A 22,787-nucleotide genomic window follows, 5' to 3' on the forward strand; every position below is an offset into this window, starting at 1 on the left:
AAGTTTACAATATTGTAAACAAATCAGTCAAGACAGGGACCGTCTCAAATGCAAATCCGGATCGATAAAACCATCCTTGACAACTTTGACAAGGGAGTGCTTAGACGGGCGGTCTACAAACTTTATGAGAAGAAAATATATATATTCTAAAGAAGCTACACCAGTGACCGTTAAATCTTTGGCCAATGTTCACAACTAGATTAAACTGACCGAATTACATCCATATTTTTCATTGAAATAAACTGTTGACATGCAAAACATTAATTAAAAGCGTTGCACATTTCTACAATCAATGGATAAAATAACACAAGTGATAGGATTCTTTCAATGTGTACAGTAATTCGTATGTTTATTTCAAAACATACACACATACACAAATGATCCCTTACATAACTGATAATGTGATACTATAATGCACACATATTCAACATTTTGCAGAAAACATCTATTGAGATGACCTCGCCCGGCGTGTGCTCAGGTGTCAATTTCACCTGTCGATAGCGTGCATGCTGATGACGTGAACACAGGCAGTTAATGTTTTTTTCAAATAACGTCCCACTATCCCTTATTTTTCTAAGTTTTTGGTATTTTCATCAGTAAAAACACATTTTAGAGCATGTCTCAAAATTTATTCCCTCGGTCTACATTAGGTAGATGTTTCTTGAAGTGATATTTGTTATTTAAGTAACTGTAATACCTCTGAATTTTAAATATAAGTCAAAAAGCATTTTTCTAGCATTTCCGACAGTACTTTAGAAGATATTTTCACTGAGACTGAATAGTGTCACAAGTTGGATTTTAACATTTAGGGAGTAGTGCACTTTAGCGGGCGCGCTTTCTCAGATTAATTAACACTGCTGGGGCTCGAACAAGCTCCAGCCGGATTACTGACTAGTGACATAATTACAGACACTCCAGCACAGTTAATGAGTGCTCGTTTAACGGGTCATTAGCACAGCAGTGAGGCGCATGCACCTTACTATGCCACACCCTTCCTATTCACTTCTTTTTGAGCCTACCCGTGAAGGTCTGGGTTAGAATGAACCTTCAGTAACCCATGTTTGTCTTAAGAGACCACTAACGGGATCGGGGTGTCAGGCTTGCTGGCTCGGTTGCCACATCATGACATGTCATCGGTTCCCAATTGCGCAGATCGATGCTAATGCTGTTGATCACTGGATTGTCTGGTCCAGGCTCGATTATTTACAGACGCTGACCGCCACCATATAGCTGGAATATTGCTGAGTGCAGCGTAAAACTAAACTCACTCACTCTCTTCAAGCCATTGTTTCTGGGACTGTACTGAGGAGTCCCGGATGGAGCAAAATGTATTTCAATTGGATATAATCGGATGACACTGCCGTAATATCTGTCTAACACGCAATGTGTCATAAATAATGATATATCGAGAAGGCCATATGTCATGTAGAAATCAGCATTTTGGTAATAATCTACTGGATGATTTTTAATTTTGTGGGGTTTTTGTTTTGGCAGAGATCATTTAAATGTTCAAGACAAAAATGCACAAGGATATAGGATGTGTCATAAAAAATATGATAAGCAACAGGGAGTTTGTAATCGTTTCCATTAGGGACCGGTCATACTTTATGGCTAGAGGGGTGATGATGATTTTTATGGATCGAGAAGCATGCATGTACAATGTGAATGACCCCCCCTAAAATTTATGTACAAAATAAGTGACCCCCTCGTCCCCATTCCCACAATTTCTAGGCATAATATTAACATTTTTTTATGTACAAAATTGCTTCCCCAACCGTGATATGTGTACTAAATTGCTCCCCCTTTAGCTCCCCCAGAAGAAAATGGGTGACCCCGGTTTACATCATCATCACCCCCTAGCCATAAATTATGAACAGTCCCTTACATTCCACACTCATTACCCCATTAAACAGGGTCAGTAATGCTTCACACTCTTGCATTTACAATGTCAAACAGACAATTTGGTTGGCATAATGCCAAAAGACTGTTGATATCACAGAAACTGAACTACTGTTGATGGAATCAATAAATTCACCTCGTTCTCTCTTGTTATCAACAGAACCTCTCAGCTGTATCCATTGAATAGATTCCTGCCAAAGTTTATGACATTTAACAAAGGTCATCTCTCCATTGACCAAGTCACCTAACATTGACATGCCATACAGTATTTTACTCTGCAGAGATGTATTCCTTAAGCATGCAAGAATGTATGCGTATGAGCTTTACCAAAGTGAACTTAAGGCTGGTGACACTTTTTGAACTCTTCCTACAATCTGTTTGATTTCATTTGAGTCCGATGAATTGCCCACTAACACAAAATCTAATAATTGCAACAAAACCAAATTTTGCACAGTCACATGAACTCGACAGACCAACTCTGATGATTTATCTCATAATTTGGGACACCCGGAAAAAAAAGTTGTTTAACTAATGATCATTATTTTTTTGTCATTTTTCGCTAATTTTTATGAGGGGGACCACTTGCTGGTAGAACAGCCAGGTAATCAAGAAGCGTGTGCAGTGAAATTTCAATTTCACACGTGCAACTCGCACACCTTTATTGCAATTATTAGATTTTGTGTTAGTGAGCAATTAATCGGCCTCAAATGAAATCAAACGGACTGTACATTAATCTGACACACCATGATATAACAGAAACATTGTTCAAAGGCGAGTTAAACCCATCCAGCTCAAATATTTGTAAATAGTTCTTTCTTTGCTTCAGTATGTCTAGCATGCCTAAGTCATGGCAAACCGAAGATCTTTAAAAGGGGTGCCAAGTGAGAACTTTCACAAATGGCTGGATGGTGTATCAAAGACGTTTCTGCTTCTCTCCAATGACCAAAGAAATAAGACACTGGACCAACTGATAGACTGCAGTGGATCTCACCAGCTGAATCACCTGTCAACTCGGTTACCTCAGCTTCTGTACAGAGACTATATCAATCTTCTACCTCAGGAGGTGGGTCATCCCCTGGGGATTCTGGGTTAGAACTTGTCCTCAGTGACTTCATGGATTGGAAGGGGCGGTGGGGTAGCCTTGTGGTTAAAGCATTCGCTCGTCAGGCTAAATGCCTGGGTTCAATTTCCTACATGGGTACAATGTGAGAAGTCCATTTCTGTGTCCCCCGCCATGATATTGTTGGAATATTGCTAAGAGTGGCGTAAATACCAACTCACTCATGGGTTGGATGGGTCCGACTCTGTGACTCCGTGCTGACAATGCATCCTACCCTGACATTGTAAATTGTTGCTCACAGTATACATCACTGGATTGTCTGGCCCAGAGTGGATTATTTGCAGGCTGCCATCATATAGCTGGAATATTGCTGAATACATCAAACAAAAACCACAAACATGTTTTTTCATATCACTATTGTATTCTGTATTGTCTTGTAAAAGGTCTTTTCAACTGGGATCTTTTGTGAAAGTGAAGTCTGTCATACAGACCCTGAAACAAATATATCCATGAAATCCCACGCAAGTCTAGATTATGTGGCAAGCCTAGATTTCCACAGTTTCTGAAAATGAAGAGAGCTCCTTTGAATTATATTTTATGATTATAATTTAGGAACTGTTTTTCCCTGTAAAATATTTTCATATCAGAGAGTAGATGTTAGTGTAATTACAACCATGACAGGCGCTCAGTATAAACAAAAACTGGTTGACTCCAAGCGAGTACTAGGTAAAATGTGATGATGATATTATTTTCAGGATGCCATGATATTACTGATACGGCTAGGTGCTGCTGGAACAAATGTTAATGTTGCCACCTCTCCCACCAGGTTACATGCCACATCCTGCAGTATCTGCCAGGACACACTCTACTGGAGTGCTGCACCGTCAGCCGAACCTGGAACACCGTCATCCAGGGGGCAGCACGGGTATGGTGGATGAAGGCGATACAGAGAGGGGCTGGCGATGTTGTGTACTATGGTGGAACAACCAGGAAGTATATGATGCTGTATCAACAGGTGGAGAAGCTCCTCAACAAATGTTGCCGGGGAAGCTGTTTTGTAGACCAGTCTCTGGAGGGGCACACCAACAGAGTGATGGCCGTGTGTTACAGGGATGGAAAAGTTGCAACAGGTACAACCAATATGCTAGTTATATTTACATACTAATTTTCCACAAGATGTGCTCGTGGGATTCAAGAAATGATTGAAAGGATTAGGTGGTTATTCTCTTGATGACTTTGTTTAATACATTGTGTCATATAAGTAGATTGATGCCCATGACGTCAAACACTGGATTGTCTGGTCCAGAATCAATAATCTGTTGTCATATAACTGTCATATTACTGACAACCAAACAGATCTTGTAAATGTTAGAGGAAAGTTAGATGTAAAATTACCATTCATCTTATATTTGTAAGTTTTTGATGGTGTATGAATGTACTTCAGTATGGTGCACTTCATACAGTATGGGGGCGGTGGGGTAGCCTAGTGGTTAAAGCGTTGGCTCGTCACGCCGAAGACCCGGGTTCGATTCCCCACATGGGCACAATGTGTTAAGCCCATTTCTGGTGTCCCCCGCCGTGATATTGCTGGAAAATTGCTAAAAGCGGCGTAAAACTAAACTCAGTCAGTCATACAGTATGTCATTGGTTCATAATTGTCCACTCACGTTGTGTCATGGTCAGATGACCAGACAGTGAAAGAGTGATAAGTGGTGGGGGCGTGGTGGGCGAGCTGGCTAAGGAGCCAGGCTAGTGATCCAGTGAGCTTGAGGTGCCGACATTGAGCCCACCTGTGACCGGGTGTAAAAACCTTGGAGTCAGCTTTGTGTGCAGACTCTTTCAGTGTTGCCACAACCCCTAGTGTACAGTACACAACCCTGTGCACTTAAAAGAACCCACGAATCCGTTGGTATATGACCAGATGGTGGCCACATGAATACGATGTGCAAACACCTAGTTGTGGGTACAGCAACGTGCAGTAAACTTGGACAAAGTACTGTGACTATGTCTCCCAGTCCACCCAGCTGTGAATGGGTACCTCGCATATAACACAAGCCGCAATAACTCAGTGCGCCTTGTGGCAGCAAGAGTTGTATGATCCCCAGGGAGTTGAGATTGATAATAAGATGTGCCGTTGAGATTGTCGTCCAATCAAGGGGGAAAATACCAGGGCCTTGAGCATGCACTAGTGCGTGGATATGTGCGCTATATAAATATACTATAATAATGATAATAAAAGTAAAGTCTGTGTGTGTTATCACTGGTTCATAAATGTCCAATCACATTGTTTCAGGGTCAGATGACCAGTCAGTGCGAGTGTGGGATGCTCATACAGGCAGATTGCTGCATAAGATTCACACCCACACAGTGTCGGATCTTAAACTTAACGCAAAACACATGTATACTGCTTCCTTTGATGGCACTGTGGCATGCTGGGAGCTGTCGACTGGTGAATCGCATTACTGGTTAGTTGGTCACACTTCAGCAGTGTTCAGCATCGATGTTCATGAATCAGGTTTAGTAATCAGTGGGTCTTCGGACAAGACGGTGAAAATCTGGCATCGGCAACACGAGGAACCATACCTTCTTACCTCCTTAGAAGATTACCACTCTGAATGGGTCACAAAAGTCCAGTTCCTGAATACAGCAGAGTTGTCAAGTGATTTACTGTTTGCCAGCATTGATAAGCATATCTGCCATGTTTGGTGCACTGATGCTAAAGGGCATTGTGAGAAGATGTTTTCAACGAAGAAAACAACTGGCGTACAGATTACCTCCTTCTCCCACAGCAAGCCAGGTCGGTTCTACCTGTGTACATGGAAGGAGAGGGAGCTTTGTAACGAGATATTGACGTACACATTTACCAGCGACAGCCTCACACTGGTGTCCACCATGTCCCTGGGTGGGGACATGCCCCTCAGGTGTCAGCTGCTGGGGGCAGGGGACAGGTTTGCTGCCCTCACCAGCTCCAGTGAGATTAACCAGCTGTTTCTGTTCAGCTTTACTCAGTGTTGCTGTGTGGCAAAAATCAACATTCCTCTCTGTCGGTGAGTAGTGTTGGTGTGCTGTTCATAACACAGTCCCTAGTAGTCCATGCTGATCATCCGGGTTAGAATTGATCTTCACCAACCCATGCTTTTTGTTGAGAGTCAACTTAAGGGATCAGGTGGTCAGGCTTGCTGACTTAGTTTGACACATGTCATCGTGTTCCAATTGCGTAGATCAATGCTTATGCTGTTTTATCACTGGATATTCTAGTCCTGACTCGATTATATACCAACCGCCCCCATATAGCTGGGATACTGCTGAGTGTGGCATTAAACAACAACCAACCATGCTGATCATAAGCATGTTATAATTGTCTTAAAAGGAGATTTAGTATTTACACGGTGAGGTTCAAGCAATTATAACACTGCCTCCAGTATTCTGTGCGTATGTTAAGGATGTTAGGATTTTCTAAAGAGAAGACCGATTTGTCACTGTGTGCGTGAGATTCCATCTTCAAAACCAAGATGTTCTGTGTATCATATGCAATTTATGATTGTTTATAAAGAAGATTGAGCCAAAGGTCAGTAATCTCTAAAACTGTTTATCATGTGGAAGCCCATTCTTCTTCTTCCACAGTTTAAGTAAAGGAATGTGAATTTGGAACATAATCTTGAATTTATGTTTGTAAACTGACTATTCCAGGTTTACCCGTAATGTGAATTTGGAACATAATCTTGAATTTATGTTTGTAAACTGACTATTCCAGGTTTACCCGTAATGGTGCTACCTTGACCCTCGGTGAGCAGTCTTGGCTTGATGGATTCAGTGGGACACCACCAGAGGGCACTGTCATGGCAGCCTGTCTGCAGAACTCAAGTCACGTCATGCTGCTGAACTGGAAACTCTGACCACACACATATATCAGACTATTGCTAATGTGGTCAATTGTGTCTGAAATAACTCAAATGTACGACTAGACAGTGAGTGAGTGAGTTTAGTTTCATGCCACACTCAGCAATATTCCATCTATATGGCAGAGGTCTGTAAATAATCAAATCTGGACCAGACAATCCAGTAATCAGCATCATGAGCATTGTTCTACGCAATTGGGGTACAATGACATGTGTCAACCAAGTAGGCAAACCTGACCACCCGATCCCGTTAGTCACCTCTTGCGACAAGCATGGATTACTGAAGATCAATTCTAACCCGGATCTTCACGGGTCCTGTAGGAGAGATGTTGAACTGACAACAAGAGGCTCTTAGGGGCTTACCATTTAATATTCTGTGGTGGTGATGGTGGTGTGTGTGTGTGTGTGTGGGGGGGGGATTGTAAAGAGAATATTTTTAAAGAGAAAATAGGTTCCAGAAAATGCTGATCAACCTTTCACAGACATGCTGGATGCTATGGAAAGTATGAGGTGGCTGGTCATCCTGTCAGTTAGTGTGTTTAGATGAGTGTGTGAAGAGTCTCAGATGAATAAATCCCATTATTTTCAGCAGAGGTCGTTAACTGAGGGGAGACCACCCAGTCACCCTTGAGACCATCTAGTACACCGTACTTAGTCTACAGCACTGGTCTCCCTTTGTCTTCTCAGTTGATCAGATCATTCATCCAAGGCTGCAGTTGAACTAAATGAAGATTTTTTTCTCAAATATGACATTATGTCCTGTATGAACAAAATGTTATACTTTTGGCCACATGCTTCCTTCTCCATCAGGGAAATGGCCTGATTTCTTCATCAGACTACCCTTAGACTCTGGGCTTGCCCCAGGTCATTGAAATCAGATCCTTTAAACAAATCATGAAATAGTATATGTTTCATGCTGATTTCACAAATGAATTTCTGTGTGAGAGCAAGAGTCATACATGAATTGATACAAGAATTTTGTGAAATCAATGTGGCACTCATTAGATTATATAATAGCTTCTTTATTACCCATTGTTTGTGAATCCCTTTGAGCCTTTCTTTAGAAAAATGCACTGATCATGACCACCATCATAGTAAACAACAATTGTCAATTCACATCAAGATTCTTCCACAAGTAAATCATGTATTTTCTGATGTCATTCTGACCTTACATCACAATAAGACTTGACTTAATTAATTAATCGATCAATTATGCTGTCTGGATGATGTAAACAATACATCGGGTGCACTTGAAGTGATATTTGAACTAGTGAACATACAATATTTTTTAAATATGTCATGATGCCACTGTGAGTAAAGATCTGACAAGCTATCCCATGAGGTCATGTCAGCTGAACAATGAGTCGGTTTTGCCATCTCGGTATAAATGAAGGATGCACATGTTCTTGTGGAGATCAATGTCAGCTTTCTGAAAGAACTTCGAGGCACTTCGAGGGTACTCCCATGGTTGAAATGCCATGATTCCTAGAAGGAAGAGGATGTATAATATATTCAAAATAATCTAATCATGCAGATTTGGTGGCCATTTCGCTACATTTCCAAATCATATTGTAGTGACTGATCTGATTTTAATGAAATTGCTCTGTTGGTAAATTACTGGTAGGTGTCCAAGTTGAATGTCTTGTCATTCATGTGGTACAGACTGATCAAAACCTATATAGAGAATCTCACCCATGTGTCTACTGATATCAATTATATCAACACGAGTTGATAAAGTTACAAATATCCGAGGCTATTGATAGCAGTAGACACGAGGGTGAGATTCTATTTATCATCAAAAATCATTCTTCATTAGTTTTCAATGAAAAATGTTCATCTCTCATCACTGTACTACCATTAGACTTGCTGTTCAGTGATGTCATAGCATTGTGACGTCATCAAGTTGATGATGTCATAGCACTGTCAGGGCATTGTACAAAATCTACTGTCATATGATCTCACACAAGCGATATCTCCTGTAGAACACAGTTTTGGATGATAAATGATTGTATTACTACTGTTTACTATACAAATGTATTTACAATATGTTGATTTATTTTTTACTGTTGAAATGATATGTGTGTGATAATTATATTGAATAAAATCACATTATAAGGAAAGTGTATTTTCGGTTCTCAGTATCACTTTCTAATTTACAAAGTCACAAAATCAGTTTCATTCTATGAGCCAACTTCATGCCATATAAGACAATATTAAGGATGGTACCAGAATCTGTTACCATGTGCATCTAACTGGTATTCAGGACATTCTGTTTCTGTGGTGCCAATGTCATGGAGTGGATTGGGCAGAGTAGACATACATTTAGAAGACAGAAGACAAAGGACTGTTACGGAAGGAGGATTGTCCCTACCAGGATGTTTATAAAGACCTCTTGTTTCTGCGCATTTGTGATTCACACTGGGTGCATTCCAGGTTTTGAGTTGGTCCCAAACAGCATTTTCGTTGTATAAAGATTTGATTGTCAGGAGCACTGTTGATTGAGTCCAGATTTGTATTATATGAAGCTCATGTACTTGCTATAGTGTTGAGTGTAGCACTAACAGCAGTGAAAACTTACATTAATTTATAAATACTTCTAAAAAAGTCTATTTCCCAGATAGCATTCAGACGTTGGCCAAACGTTTGCAATGGTTTTGCCAACATTGCCAACTTTCGGCCAACGTCCGAATGCTATCTGGGTTATTATCTAACCAGCTTTCATGATCAAATCATGATCGTTAATAAACATCTTTACAAAAACAAAATTAAAACGTTCATACTAAAACAGAAGCAGACGTAGCCAACATTTTCCTAAATACATCGAAACTTTTCTGTATTGATGTCAAAGGAAGTTCAATCTAGTCTTGTGCATAGAACCTCTTTAGTTTCATTCTTCCCAATTCCATATATTCAGCCTATTCTGACATGCTCATAAAACAATGATCTTTACGTTGGTGGATTTGTGCAAATATTTTCTTTTCCCTCCTGTTTATATTCAAGGAAAGATAGAGAGCACATGAACAAATACTCTGGGACCAAAGTCCTGACTGATGAGTGAAACTTCTTGACATCAAGAATAACATTTGCACACACTGTTGATGAAATATTAATTTGTGATACGCGAAAACCTAATGACTCCACTTTGGGAGCATAATTGAATGGTTTCTTTATTTCAAATATTCATTTTTAAATATTTCAAGTTACACATGTCATCGTATCCCAATTGCGTAGAACGATGCGTATGATGTTGATCACTGGATTGTCTGGTCCAGACTTGATTATTTACAGACCGCTGTCATATAGCTGGAATATTGCTGAGTGAGGCGTAAAACTAAGCTGACTCTTACTTGGTGTTATTATTTTTATTTTTTTATTCATTTACATTTTTATCTTCTTAGGAACTCGTATCTATAAACTATCGGAAATAATGGAAGTAACAAGAAATAAACCCAAATAATAATAATTGAAAACGAGAAATTTTGGATTAAGAAAAAACAAATTTTCACATAAACTTGCCTTTTACGGCGCTTCATGTCCATTTCATGTCAAAGATAATGGCGTAAAATAGTTACTACTATTGATAAACTTATCTAGTGATTTGAAGATTGGGCATTTGAAAGTATAACGAAGATGAATATAGTTTCCTGTTTGGAAATTTCAGGTTAAAATTGTTTAATGTCGTTTCAGCAAGGATAATATCATTTATGGCAGTGACCTTCACCTCGTAACATTTCCGGTCGTACACATGCGAGTTTTGAAACCTTTACATTTCGATTAAGTCATAATGAAAGAAGTGGAAAAGAAGGGATGTGAAGCGATATTGCGTAAACTTGACCAAGATGATGTAATGTTATTGAAAGATACTGTCACAAAACGGCAGATTGCAGCTGAAAGTAAAACAGGTTTGTAGGCAATACTCGGAGATATGGACTCGTACTTTCACTATGTTCTTGAACTTATTTATATCATGCTAGCGGCGATGAAACATTGCGGGTATGGATCGGAGCTTCCTCACTTGTTTCACGTAAGGTTGTGTATGTACGAAGTGCTGTCATTAGGCCCAGAGCGCAAAGGGTCCCCAGGCCCAAGCATGATGTGAATAATTTACCATAATAATAATAGTTTACTCTGGTGATATGAATTGTCTGGATTTACCTCAAGCTCAGTGTGCGAAATAGTTTCCAAATATTTCTAGCCTTTCGGGCTAGTTATGCCTGAAAGTTAATATTCCACAAAATAATTCCTTATAGTACTGTCGGAAATAGAAAAAAACTGTATTTTCTCATTTATCACTACAATTTATGTAGTTGATATGTGCAAGTGTGAAATATCTCTTAAACTAAGTTCGGCCTAACTACAGTCTCAATGGTAGGGACACAAGAAACGTAGAAAAAGGACTTTACTGAGGAGAGATTAGTGCAGAAATGAGCAATGCGATTTTTTTCTATGTCCAAAACGAATTATTTGGAACAGACCATGGCTGTATGCAAATTAGTGTGCGACGATATTGTATTATAAAGGACACTTTTTAAGTGACCAATTTGAAATTAGATGTAGCTTCATTATAAACGATAGCTGGCGTAAAAAATAATAACTTTCATGCTGAAACTATTAAGGATGTAGCTACCATTGAGTCTCACTGTCACTATAAAAAGAAACAGATAGGAGGGTTCGTCTCAAAAGCAAAACCTGGACGGGTGTCGCAGACGATCGTTGGGGTCGGGCTTGGGGATAGAGATATCAGCTGAGATACGATAATCCTTTAGGGGAATTATACTGGGGAAGTACACGGCATGTCATAACAATTTACAAATAATATCCAGTCCTGTCGATCTTCGCGATCGGGTGGTCATGCCAACTATATATTTTGAGACATTTAACACGATGCGTTTCTATGGTTATCAGGTATCAAACTCTGTTACATATTTCAACATAAACTTTATGAAAGAAAGACACTTATAAAAAACCCATATAAGCTGTTAATCAATAGATGAGGCATAGTCAACACACATGAAAAGCACAAAATATCTTTGAGATGACCCCTTGGGCGACTGTAGGCAGCACATGCATTTCATGTCAGGTGAGTCGACGGTCCGTCGTCATACCTGCCTGAGCGACCTAATTGCCATCCATAGTCTGATCTATTGTGTTCAGCAGATATTCGTATTTTTTCTAAGTTTTGCCCGATTTTACGAGTAAACATGCTTTTCTGGATATCCTATTACGCATCCCACTGAACGCCTAGTTAGGCCGAAGTGGATTATTTCGACATATGCTATTTGCATTTGTGTAAATTTTAGGGATACATTTTAGGGAGCCTAAAAACAGTTTTTTTCTATTTCCGACGGTACTTTTGCTTGAAATTTGGATGTAGAAACTGAGCTAAAGATTACAAATATAGATGGAAATAAGTTTTTGTCGGCATGACATGGGTTTCATCATTAAACTGCAGACATGATGAACATTTTTATCAGGCCATAATCTTGCATGATTTAAAAGTGTATTATAACTTAAAGGTCACATGCAACCAAAAAATCAAACATAATTAAAACACAATTATCACTTATTCAAGACATATAAGATACATTGCTGATTATGAAAAAACATATAAACAAAAATTATAACCGTACAATCGCAAATCAAAAGTGCAATATTTTGTACTTGGGTTTACTTCCCTCCAAACGAAGCAGCCAGGATACCAAACCCAGTCAGAGCGGATGGGTGTGCACTCCAGTGTAATGGCTGGTTCATTTGCAGATGCCCTCACGGCTCATTGTGTGTGTATATAGAGATGTTGGGTTTTGTAAATACATGCTCATATTTTGTGTATAACATTTTGCAATCAACAGACATCATAACATGTCATGTGTACAAGTATCACACCTGCCTGTCTGTGTAATTACATAATGTGACAGAGACCGAACTCGGGCCATAAATCAATGCGTTTTGTTTATGGTGTATAGCCTGATAGGTGTTCAGTTCAAATTGCATGTGGTCGTGATTGAAGTTGTGTATTGAATATTGTCATTAGCAGACATAGGTGTCAATAAGAGAGACATTGAGTTTTGTCTGTGACAACAACATATCTATATCACAGTTAGAAATTCTGTCAACTCTAAATAATGACATTGCTTTTAAGTATCGAACTGAGAAAGTGACTCTGTAAGAAGAACGTATGGTGAAATAGACAAATGAAATTATATAACTTGTTTGAATGGCATTTTTAGAAGTTGAGACGTACAATATGGAACACGTTTTTATGGATCACAACTTCTATATTTCGTGAGTGCGACGTTTCGATACAGGTTCTTGTACCGTTGTCAAGCAAGAGTGATACATGAAGTGGAGGAGCTGCATATATATACTGTATATAACAATGAAACAACATACATTGTAATTTACAAAGGAAACAACATAATTGCCATAATTGGTTAAGCAGTAAGCTGATGAAGCCAGTGAGTACACAAAGGATAGTGAATGGAAGCCAGAGATGTATGAATACAGGAGTAGTTACAATGAAGGAGATGTTTATACAATAGGTGCGATGTTTATACAATAGATTGGGCTTGGTGGAGGAGTGGATCATAAGCTGATGGAATGAAGTATCCTTGGTCACGGTTGATGGTAGGCTTATGGCGTTTGATGTGAATGGCTTCGGTGAGCTTGCGTTTAGTGAAGTCCGTTTGGTTGTTGGCGAGCACATCAAAGCATGTTGTTTCCTTTGTAAATTACAATGTATGTTGTTGCATTGTTATATACAGATTATATATGCAGCTCCTCCACTTCATGTATCACTCTTGCTTGACAACGGTACAAGAATCTGTATCAAAACGTCGCACTCACAAAATAAAGAAGTTGTTATCCATAAAAACGTGTTCCATATTGAAATTATATAAACAGTTAAATCGATATTCTACTGTCATAACATATAAAAAGCTCGCGCCTGTGAAATATCAACTAAACATTAGAAAAATAGCTCACACCAAAGCCTTCACCGAGTATTCACCGCCAGCGAAGGTTTTCAGTCTTGCAATGTCGAAAACCTCACTGGTTGACACATAGCTGAGTAGATCTAGATCCTAACAAGGTTCTTTTATGTAATGAGTAGATTATTTATTTTATTTTTTTATTAGACTACTCCTGCTCACGACCTTATAATCCGGACGACCCACTTCCAAGCTGTGTGAACCTATTTCACTGCGCAAGTGCTATGAGCGCAGCCCAGCTGTTGAAACCACTTTTTCCCCCAAGCGCTGGGGGAAAATTAGTGAATCGTTTGAACTCTTGATTTTCGCGCGTTTTTTTCAACACGTTATTTTTCAACTTTATAAGTTGATTTTGCATTTTTGATGATTTGTTTCGGCAAGTCCATACCGAAAGGTGTCAGAATCGGCAAAGTTGTGTTTTACGTTGCATGTGACCTTTAACATTCTAAATAACATGTCTGAGAGAGTGGACCACCTCCGTGGTGTAGTGGTTAGAGCATCCGCCCAGAGAGCGGAAGGTCGCGGGTTCGATCCCCGACTGCGTCATACCAAAAGACGTTCACATATGGTACTTGTTGGTCCCTGCCAGGCGCTCGGCATTAATGGGTACAACAAGGACTGGTCGGCTCGGAGTCAATATAATGTGTCTGAGTGGGGTATTCATGCTTCACTGCGGTATGGTGTCTCAGTGGGCTAGCACTATAAAACCAGCTTAAGTCTGGGCTAGTACAAGCAGCCACACACACACATACACACGCATGCACGTCGTCATATGAAATAAATATTCTCAAACACGACGTAAAACCCAATTTCACCTCACCTCACTCTGAGAGAGTGATGTATTTACAAAATGACCCCATGAAATTTCACTAGCCAGTCGCCCAAGTGACTGGAGATTTACTTGCCCAACTGGACTTTTACTAGCCATGGGTTTAGCGTGCCAGTGGCTATTTCACACACTGCCTCAAACTACACTGTATTAGTTGGTTAAAAGATGTGATCTGGTTAACCTTAACCTGATCATGCTGGTGATGTTAAAGGATAGTGTCCCCAGTCACCAGGATCAGACAAGGATGAGTGGCTTACACTTCACTTACAGTTACAATGCACACTTCATGGTAACTCAGTGCCTTGTCTAACATGGTGGAATTACATGGCATTGCATGTAGTTCTCTTATCAACACAGACCTATTGCAAGAAATGTTAATATTGTATTTGGCATTGGACTTATACAATATTTGTGTGGTTACACTCTTATAGTAATGCTATTAAACATTTTCAGAATATATTTCATCTCTAGATAGCATTGCCTTCTTTAACATCTTAACATCTTCTACATTATGGTGGCTGTACCCCCAAAGGGGGTTAAAGTACTGTAAAATAATTGTCCTCCTGAGAGGGTACGTAAGTCCCAAAACATTCAAAGTAAATTTAAACCTACTACCATTTTAATTGTAGAATATATGTTCGTTTAATTTGTGGCTAGGTTATCTAAAATTGCTAATAGCTGAAGGGATGATGTAAATCCAGCTAGCGTCCATGCAGGAAGCAAATGTACTGTAAGTCCCCATGGTCCCTAGTATGGTGATCTACCTTCGGTTGTTGGCATTACATAGCCTGTTTTTACCTTGTATTGTCATCTATAGTTAAACTGTTTTAAATTTAATTACTAGTTTTAAATTCGAATCTGTGATAATCTAGTTATTTTACTGTCCTTCGTTGACAGGTTTTTACAATTTACCATTATTTACTATGTTTAAAATTAATTGTTCTCGTCAAGATATGGCTGAAATACTGCCAATGTGACGATAAATTTTAACTCACTCACTCAATTCTACATTATTTACCATTCGGATGGAAATATATTTTTCAGAAGCCATTCGTGCTATAATAACATACAGTGAAACATCTGCTGAACTGCTGAGGAGGAAGAAGATCCGCAGGGAATTGCTGTTCCAGTACCTTGATGACAACAATGTTCCAGTCTCGGTCAGTGCTGAAAAACAACAGTTAGTCTTCAAAATACTGGAGTTCTGGGGTGTCAGTATTACTAATGGTACACCAAACAAACAGGTAAGACATAGTTATGAAACACGACAGATCTTGTATATGTTCATGGTATGACCTATTAGTTACTCCCAACTTTCTGGTTTGTAGATAAAGCTGTGAAGTTTATCATTACTGGCAAAACACTACCTTCTTTATCCTATTTTAAGTTGGAACATTGAAAATATTTCTGATGTCTGGGGTGGTGGGGTAGCCTAGTGGTTACAGTTTTCGCTTGTCACACTGACAACCCAGGTTTGATTCCCCACATGGGCACATTGTGTGAAGCTGATTTCTGGTGTCCATAATGACATTTCTGGAATATTGCTGAATGTGGCATAATATTAAACTTACACACTTTGATAGTTTATGGTGTGCTTTACATAAATGCAGCTGAGTCAGTATCTATGGTTATGATTGTCCTGCGTTAATAGTTTGACTGCAATCAAGAGAAATCTGTCGCATTCACCATGGTGACTAACTTGTATGGATTTTTACAAGATTGTGACTGGTCATAGAAAATTCAGGATTTGTAATGAGCTATGTTGTTATCTGCTTGTTTTACAGGCTAACAGTGCAGGTGGAGACTTCAGTCATAGCACAACAGAATGTCAGACAGATGTTCTCAGCAGGGCGTCCAGTGGTACCCAGTCACCGCCTTCAGGCTCTGAAGCCAAACACTCCATGGCAACCCAAGCTGGAGAAACTCCTTCAGGTACACAGATTCAGCTGCGACAACGACATCAGCCTGTTCCAGTACCTGTTCCTTTAGTCCTTGACCTTCAGGGCGATGAATCATCTGCTGTGGTCATCCAATCAACTGTTACATCGAGATTCCAGTCGAGACCTGATTATCAAAAGCTAGGAGAAACGTTTGCATCATGGTTCTACAAGATACTGAACTCACACAATCCGTCATTGAATCAGGTTCCTGAGGATTTTGGTCCACATCACTTCTGGAATGATGTGAAGTTGTATCTGTTGACTCAAACCCCTCATGAGAGCAGTGAGGAATATGATGGTGGTGTATTGGTGGCGAAGAGGTTTTTGGCTTTAGTGAAGGAAGAGCAGCTTCTGTTCAATCCTAACATCACTGGCGATGGGGTGCAAGTCAAGTCTGACCCCCACGGACTGGTCATAGTCATGGTGTGTGGAACAATTCACAGGAGTAATGATTGTCTTGGGGTCTTCCAGCAAATGTTTGGGTTAATCGGGGATCCCAGATATGACAACAACTGGAAGGTGAAGGTCACTAAGCTGAGGATTCGGAGCAGTCAGGTGACTTCTATCCCACGACTCCAGGATAGTGACAATAATGACTTGTTGGCTGTCATACCCTCATCCAACACATGATGGATTTAGATCACATTAGTGCCAAGTTGTGAAATGATCATGTGGATATGTTGGCGGATGCATGTTGAACCGGTCCCAGGAACTTCAAACTTATTTATACATTTGTCTAGGTCAGTGAACTCTTTGTGTGTATGGTCACTGATCTTGATGGAGTGGATTGTTATCTGCTTCTGGTTTACAGAGACCAAGCTTGATTTAATGTCAGGTAACTGTGGTAGCGGTGACTACAATATGTTTAACCTGAAGTGACTATAAAATGTGATACATGTTTGTAGAACAAACTTTATGGATAACAACTTCTTTTATTCGTGTGTGCGATGTTTCGATACAGATTCTTGTACCATTTGTGGTGTATGGCCCCAGTCACTGATCAGAACTTGTTGAAGGAGTTGTGAATCCACTGCAAGAAAAGACCTGTTTGCTTTTCAGTGTAATTGATAACACTGACTTATACATATATATTCCAGGCTTGGGTAACCCAGTGGATGTGCCCTTCAATTGTATTGGCTGCTACTGTGATTTCAAATCTCCGGGTTTGCACTGTCAGTGATCATTGGTGCTTTTAGTGAACAGTTATACCCTGCACATGTTGGTCTTTTCTCACACATAGGGTATAAAATTAACACATAAGAACAGTACTTACTCACTCACACTTAAAATAGCATTGTCAAGGATTTATCTAGATCATCTCTGAGGTGAATAATAATAGTAGTAGTAATAGTGATAATAATAATAAGGATTTAATACTAGGTGTTATTTTGTTGAGTCCAATTTCAAAATACAGTGGTAAAAATTTCAAAATACAGTGGTAAAATATATCTTCATTTAAGAAAATGAGCTTTAAAATCCCATCTTTGAACAAAATAACAACTCTTTTGTAATTAGTCTGCTAGGGGCTCTTCGTTTAGAATCTGATCGAAAATAATCGAAAATCGATGGAAAGAAGGATTAAAAATGATGATCGATTGTAAAAAACATATTTTCAATTATCAGAATTTGGTTGTTTTAGTATAACACTCCTGAATGAATTAAGCTAAACATTAAATTTGACGAATATTCACGAACAAACATGCGCTCAAAAACGTAACGCTATGCGCATTGTAAAATTTTAACCACTTTTATTGTTTAATTACAATTCCAGTGTCTTTCTTGCATGTGTGCATTTTATTTCATGACAGTATTAGTTATAAAAAACATTAATTAGAAAAAACCTGGGGGAAATATCCTTATAATTGGTGATTTCATTAAAAATGTATATATTTCAATGATAATCGTTCACCTCAAGTCGATTCGCCACATGGGTACAATGTGTGAAGCCAATTTGTGGTGTTCCCCTCCGTGATATTACTGGAATATTGCTAAAAGCAGCGTAAAACTATACTCACTCACTCACCTCAAGTACTCTGATAGTGGTTTTGGTTTCCGATTCCCAACACTGATTCCATGTGTGTAGCGCTTTTTCACACTGACATATGCTCATAGCACTTACAGAGACAAAATCACACATTGTTCTTAAAAGACATGCCTTCAGTTGGGCTTTGAAAGTGTGTTGGGATTTAGAGTTTTTCAAGGTATCTGTAATTTCATTCCATTTCACCGCAGCTGTCTAAATGTCTTCAGCTTGAATCGTGGAATATCCACTGGGTTGTTCAGGCTGGATCGCAGACATCGGGATGACTGTTACCGTGACAGAAGTTCACAAAAAGGATTCTGGTGTAGATTCATTTACACACTGATATGCCAGGCCAAGGATTTTAGAATGAACCTGGGCATGAACAGGTAGCCAATGTTATTAACTTATGACATGGTTTTTATCATTTATGTCAGTAGACTGTGGCACCTTAATCACCAGTATCAAACCGACTGACAACATTTTGTGTTATATCTGGTTCGCATCATATTTGCAAAGATGATGAGGCTGTTATAGTTTATAATCATGAAGGTAATTTTAATCTGTGTAAGCGTTGGAAGCTAGAACTGTGTTTCCATTGTTTGACAGTGTTTTGTTTGTATTGCCATGATTACTGTTGGATTAACCATTAAGTTCGCTGTATCAATGCTAGAGTTTATCAGTTTAAATATCAACTGGAACAAGTTTCCTAGGATGTGAGAGAAATGAAAATATATGAACTAAAAATAAGTGCTTCACCATGTGCTTCTCACCTGGCTACATGATTCCGTTTCATAAAAATGGTTAAATATTGTGGACAAAAAATGAAATCTAAAAACATTGTAAAACTATTTCAAATTAGAAAATATTTTTGCAGAGACCATACTTGAAGACCATATGTTAGAAAAATGAGAAAATAGTTCACCTCTATTTGCATCATATCCTTTCTATCTTTAGTTAACCTTACATGAACGCTGGTAACATTTTGGCCGAAAAGATTTTATATCAAAGTATATGGTGGCCATGAAGATGTGTAAATGACAATGAAATTATGCAAAGATAATGTAAAGGCCTGCTCTTTGAACTGTAATAATGAATGCATTTGCTACAATCTTCATAGGATTACACTGCATGGGTACACTCACCCAAATGATATTGATTTATGTTTTGTTATTAAGGTGTAAGATGTCTTGTAGTCAATACTGCCAGATGTATGTTCTTTGTTGTGTTATAAAGAATATTAAGTTTTGCATTAATCGTGTGTTCTTACATTATAGTAGTATTTGTTTTTTCTCATTGTTCAACACTGCTGTCAGCAGTTTACAAGCGATATCAGGACGGTTGGTAAATAATCACGTCTGGACCATACAATCCAGTGATTGAGATCCTGACATCTATGTATAGAACTGGGCTATGATGACATGCACCAACCAAGCCAGCAAGGTAGACCATCCGTTAGTCACCTGTTACTACAACCGCTGTTTTTTTAATTCTTACCGGAATCTGCCCAGGTAGCTACTACTCAATCATGTCATCTACCTGTATATTTTTCTTTTTGAAATGATCCATGGGATATTACTTTTCTTGGCTCATTTAGGGATTCCGGGTAAGAATGCATGAGCAGCAATCTCTATTCGTTAAAATAGGTGACCAGATCCATGCCTGTTCAGTTGGACAGTTGCAGTGACTTGGTTGATCTTATTTTAATGTACGTCAGCAATCACTGGATTGTCAGGTCAATACTCGATTACTGATTAGTCCACATCATGTTGCTAGTATAGTGCAGTGTGCGCCATTTCTGATACAAAATACGAAAACAAATCTACCCCTTGATACTGCTTCGTCCTTATATCATTTTTCGAGAGAATATTGTTTCAACCTTGCTCTTGAAACTTTAGTGAATGTCTATGGTGTCCCTTAAGGCAGATGACCATAAATACACGAATAATATTAACAGCTTTATAGCCCAAGTTATTTCAGCAAAATAGTTGAATATGTCTACACTTAACAATATTTACTGTAATGAGTGAAGTTTCACATCCACTGATATTTGTTGAAATTTGTGTCAATCCCTAAGTTTTCAAACCTGTAATGAAACATGCTGTGTTTTCAATGACTCTCATCTCGATCCAACTACCAACACTTACATATACCTGGTGTGTAATCTTGAAGCAACTGTCGATGATCCGATGCTACTCCGTTGTACACAATACCTCATGAGCTGCTGAACAGTAAACACTCATCCAGTTGATTTCATTTGCAATGGTTGTTTCTTAAAAGTCGAAACAGTTTGCAGAGCTGCATCCGTTTGTTTTTTGCTTTGAATCCCGTTGTTATGTATCCAGTTTTGTCCGAACTGCACCCGTGGTCCGTTTCTTCAGGGGCGGTGGGGTAGGCTTATGGTAAAAGACCAGAGTTCAGTTCTCCACATGGGTACAATGTTCGAAGCACATTTCTGGTATCCCCGCCGTGATATTGCTCGAATGTTGCTAAAAGCGGCGTTAAACCATAATCACTCCTGTTTCTTCAGTGTTAAACGTCCAAAGCGTGCATCCCTTAGGGTGTTCGTCCCGAATGAAGCAGACACGCACGAGATATCTGTTCAACGCATCGTTAAATCCAACTCACTCACTCACTCCAGCGCCATACTTGAATCACACGGGTGAGACCTGACATCATGCCATTTATCCTCCATTTCCAAATATTGAGGTTCGATATCAGGCCAGCATATGTAGAATTTTAAGAATTCTTATCGCTCTCGGTCCGTTAAGATCACAAATTTAACTTAAGTGTTCATCTTACCCTGTTAACTGTTCACAGTTTAGTATAATTTTTGTTCACTATGTTTTCTTCATGCCACGCACAACAGAATGTGAAACGCTATGGAGTTTGGTAAAAAATGTCGTCCTTACAATAACGCCATATCTTTATCTGCACTATGCTGTGGAGAGGCGTGTGTTCTACGAAGACAACGGGCGTGTTCATACACCAGTCATTATTATGGCTAATTTGAAACAAGAGTTGACTTGAACTTATTTCCCGTTCGTGTTTCAATGATGAGAGAAATTACGTTAAATTTTTTTATGGATTTAATGTTTAAGTCTATACACGTGAATCTCAGAACGCATGAACAAAATGTGTCGCTTTGGACATTAGGCTTTTGTGCATTTTGTTTGGACCACAACGCGGTAAGCTACAATGTCCCTATGATACTAGCACCTTCGCAACAGTGCACTTTTCTACTGTCCTTGCGGAAACACAGAAACAAATACGTCGCTTAACAGCAATCTCATTTTAATCACTCGCTGAAAGCTAAGAAGCAGCCCCTACGACACACGTCGTATCATTCGTCACCACTCGCCCCTTTCCGTAACCTGCAAGAAGATTCGGCTTGTCCCGGAATAACACGAGTTGGTCACGAATGACGTCGTATTCCTACTGAGACGTTAGTGTTCACAATGCATGAGGCGAAAACACATCCGGCTGATGTGACGGTGTGATCTGCTTCTTTAATTTATTACAACTGTAGCGAGTTCGTAAATACCAACCTGCAGTTACACATGAAACGTATGACACTCAAAAAGATATTAAAGTTTCAAGTTCATATTCCTTGTGTTTCATCGAGTTTCGATCAAGACTCGTTTAAAAAATACTGCTTAAAATAATGGAAGTGTGAATGCATTTTTCCGTGGCCAAGACATGTGAGGTGTCAGAATCCACAGTCAGCGCTGATATGGTCTGGGGGTATCATGTGCCACTATTGATCACTATGAACCTCCTGCAGTAATTAGATGCGCTGGAATGAAACACAGGCCCCCACTGCAGGTCAGAAAATCGATAAACTAGGCCCCGGTAGGGGGTGTTGATACTAAACCGGGGCCTAGTTTATCGATTTTCTGACCCGCAGTGGGGGCCTGTGGAATGAAACACTAAGGAATAATAAAGAATGGGCCTCATTTAGTTTGACATTGTACAAATTGTGGTTTATAAAGCGAAGTAAATCTTTGCTTTATAATGGTGTAGTAAAACCATGCAAACATCAACATACAGAACCATTGTCTTTGTTTTGCTGTGACGGTGAGTGTGAAGAAACAAACTCAATTCTTCATGCCTGTCTTTAACACGAAGGGGAGACTCGCATCGTGACAATCCCA

General features: G+C 39.3%; 2 protein-coding genes across 3 annotated transcripts; both read left to right on the plus strand.

Moving 5' to 3' along the window:
- Positions 1 to 2,689: 2,689 nt before the first annotated feature.
- LOC124284615 (F-box/WD repeat-containing protein 2-like) lies at positions 2,690 to 7,034 on the plus strand. Of its 2 annotated transcripts, none has more exons than XR_006900597.1 (4): positions 2,690 to 2,962; positions 3,786 to 4,089; positions 5,253 to 6,067; positions 6,714 to 6,794. XR_006900597.1 is itself a non-coding variant. In XM_046720720.1 (4 exons), exons 1-4 carry the CDS (start codon positions 2,747 to 2,749, stop codon positions 6,853 to 6,855), a joined length of 1,416 nt encoding a protein of 471 aa, XP_046576676.1. In that variant the 5' UTR covers positions 2,691 to 2,746; the 3' UTR covers positions 6,856 to 7,034. The 2 variants fall into 2 exon arrangements, 1 of the variants encoding a protein (XP_046576676.1); XM_046720720.1 differs by having other exon boundaries at positions 2,691 to 2,962; positions 5,253 to 6,006; positions 6,714 to 7,034.
- A 3,545-nt stretch (positions 7,035 to 10,579) lies between these two features.
- LOC124284620 (uncharacterized protein C3orf38 homolog) lies at positions 10,580 to 18,351 on the plus strand. The gene is made up of 3 exons (XM_046720726.1): positions 10,580 to 10,760; positions 15,718 to 15,917; positions 16,458 to 18,351. The coding sequence occupies exons 1-3, from the start codon at positions 10,643 to 10,645 to the stop codon at positions 17,241 to 17,243; spliced, it is 1,104 nt and encodes a 367-aa protein (XP_046576682.1). The 5' UTR covers positions 10,580 to 10,642; the 3' UTR covers positions 17,244 to 18,351.
- The last annotated feature ends 4,436 nt before the right edge of the window (positions 18,352 to 22,787 follow it).

This window comes from Haliotis rubra, unplaced genomic scaffold (genome assembly GCF_003918875.1).
Source record: "Haliotis rubra isolate DU_JTF1 unplaced genomic scaffold, ASM391887v1 Scf34, whole genome shotgun sequence".
Classification (NCBI taxonomy): domain Eukaryota; kingdom Metazoa; phylum Mollusca; class Gastropoda; order Lepetellida; family Haliotidae; genus Haliotis; species Haliotis rubra.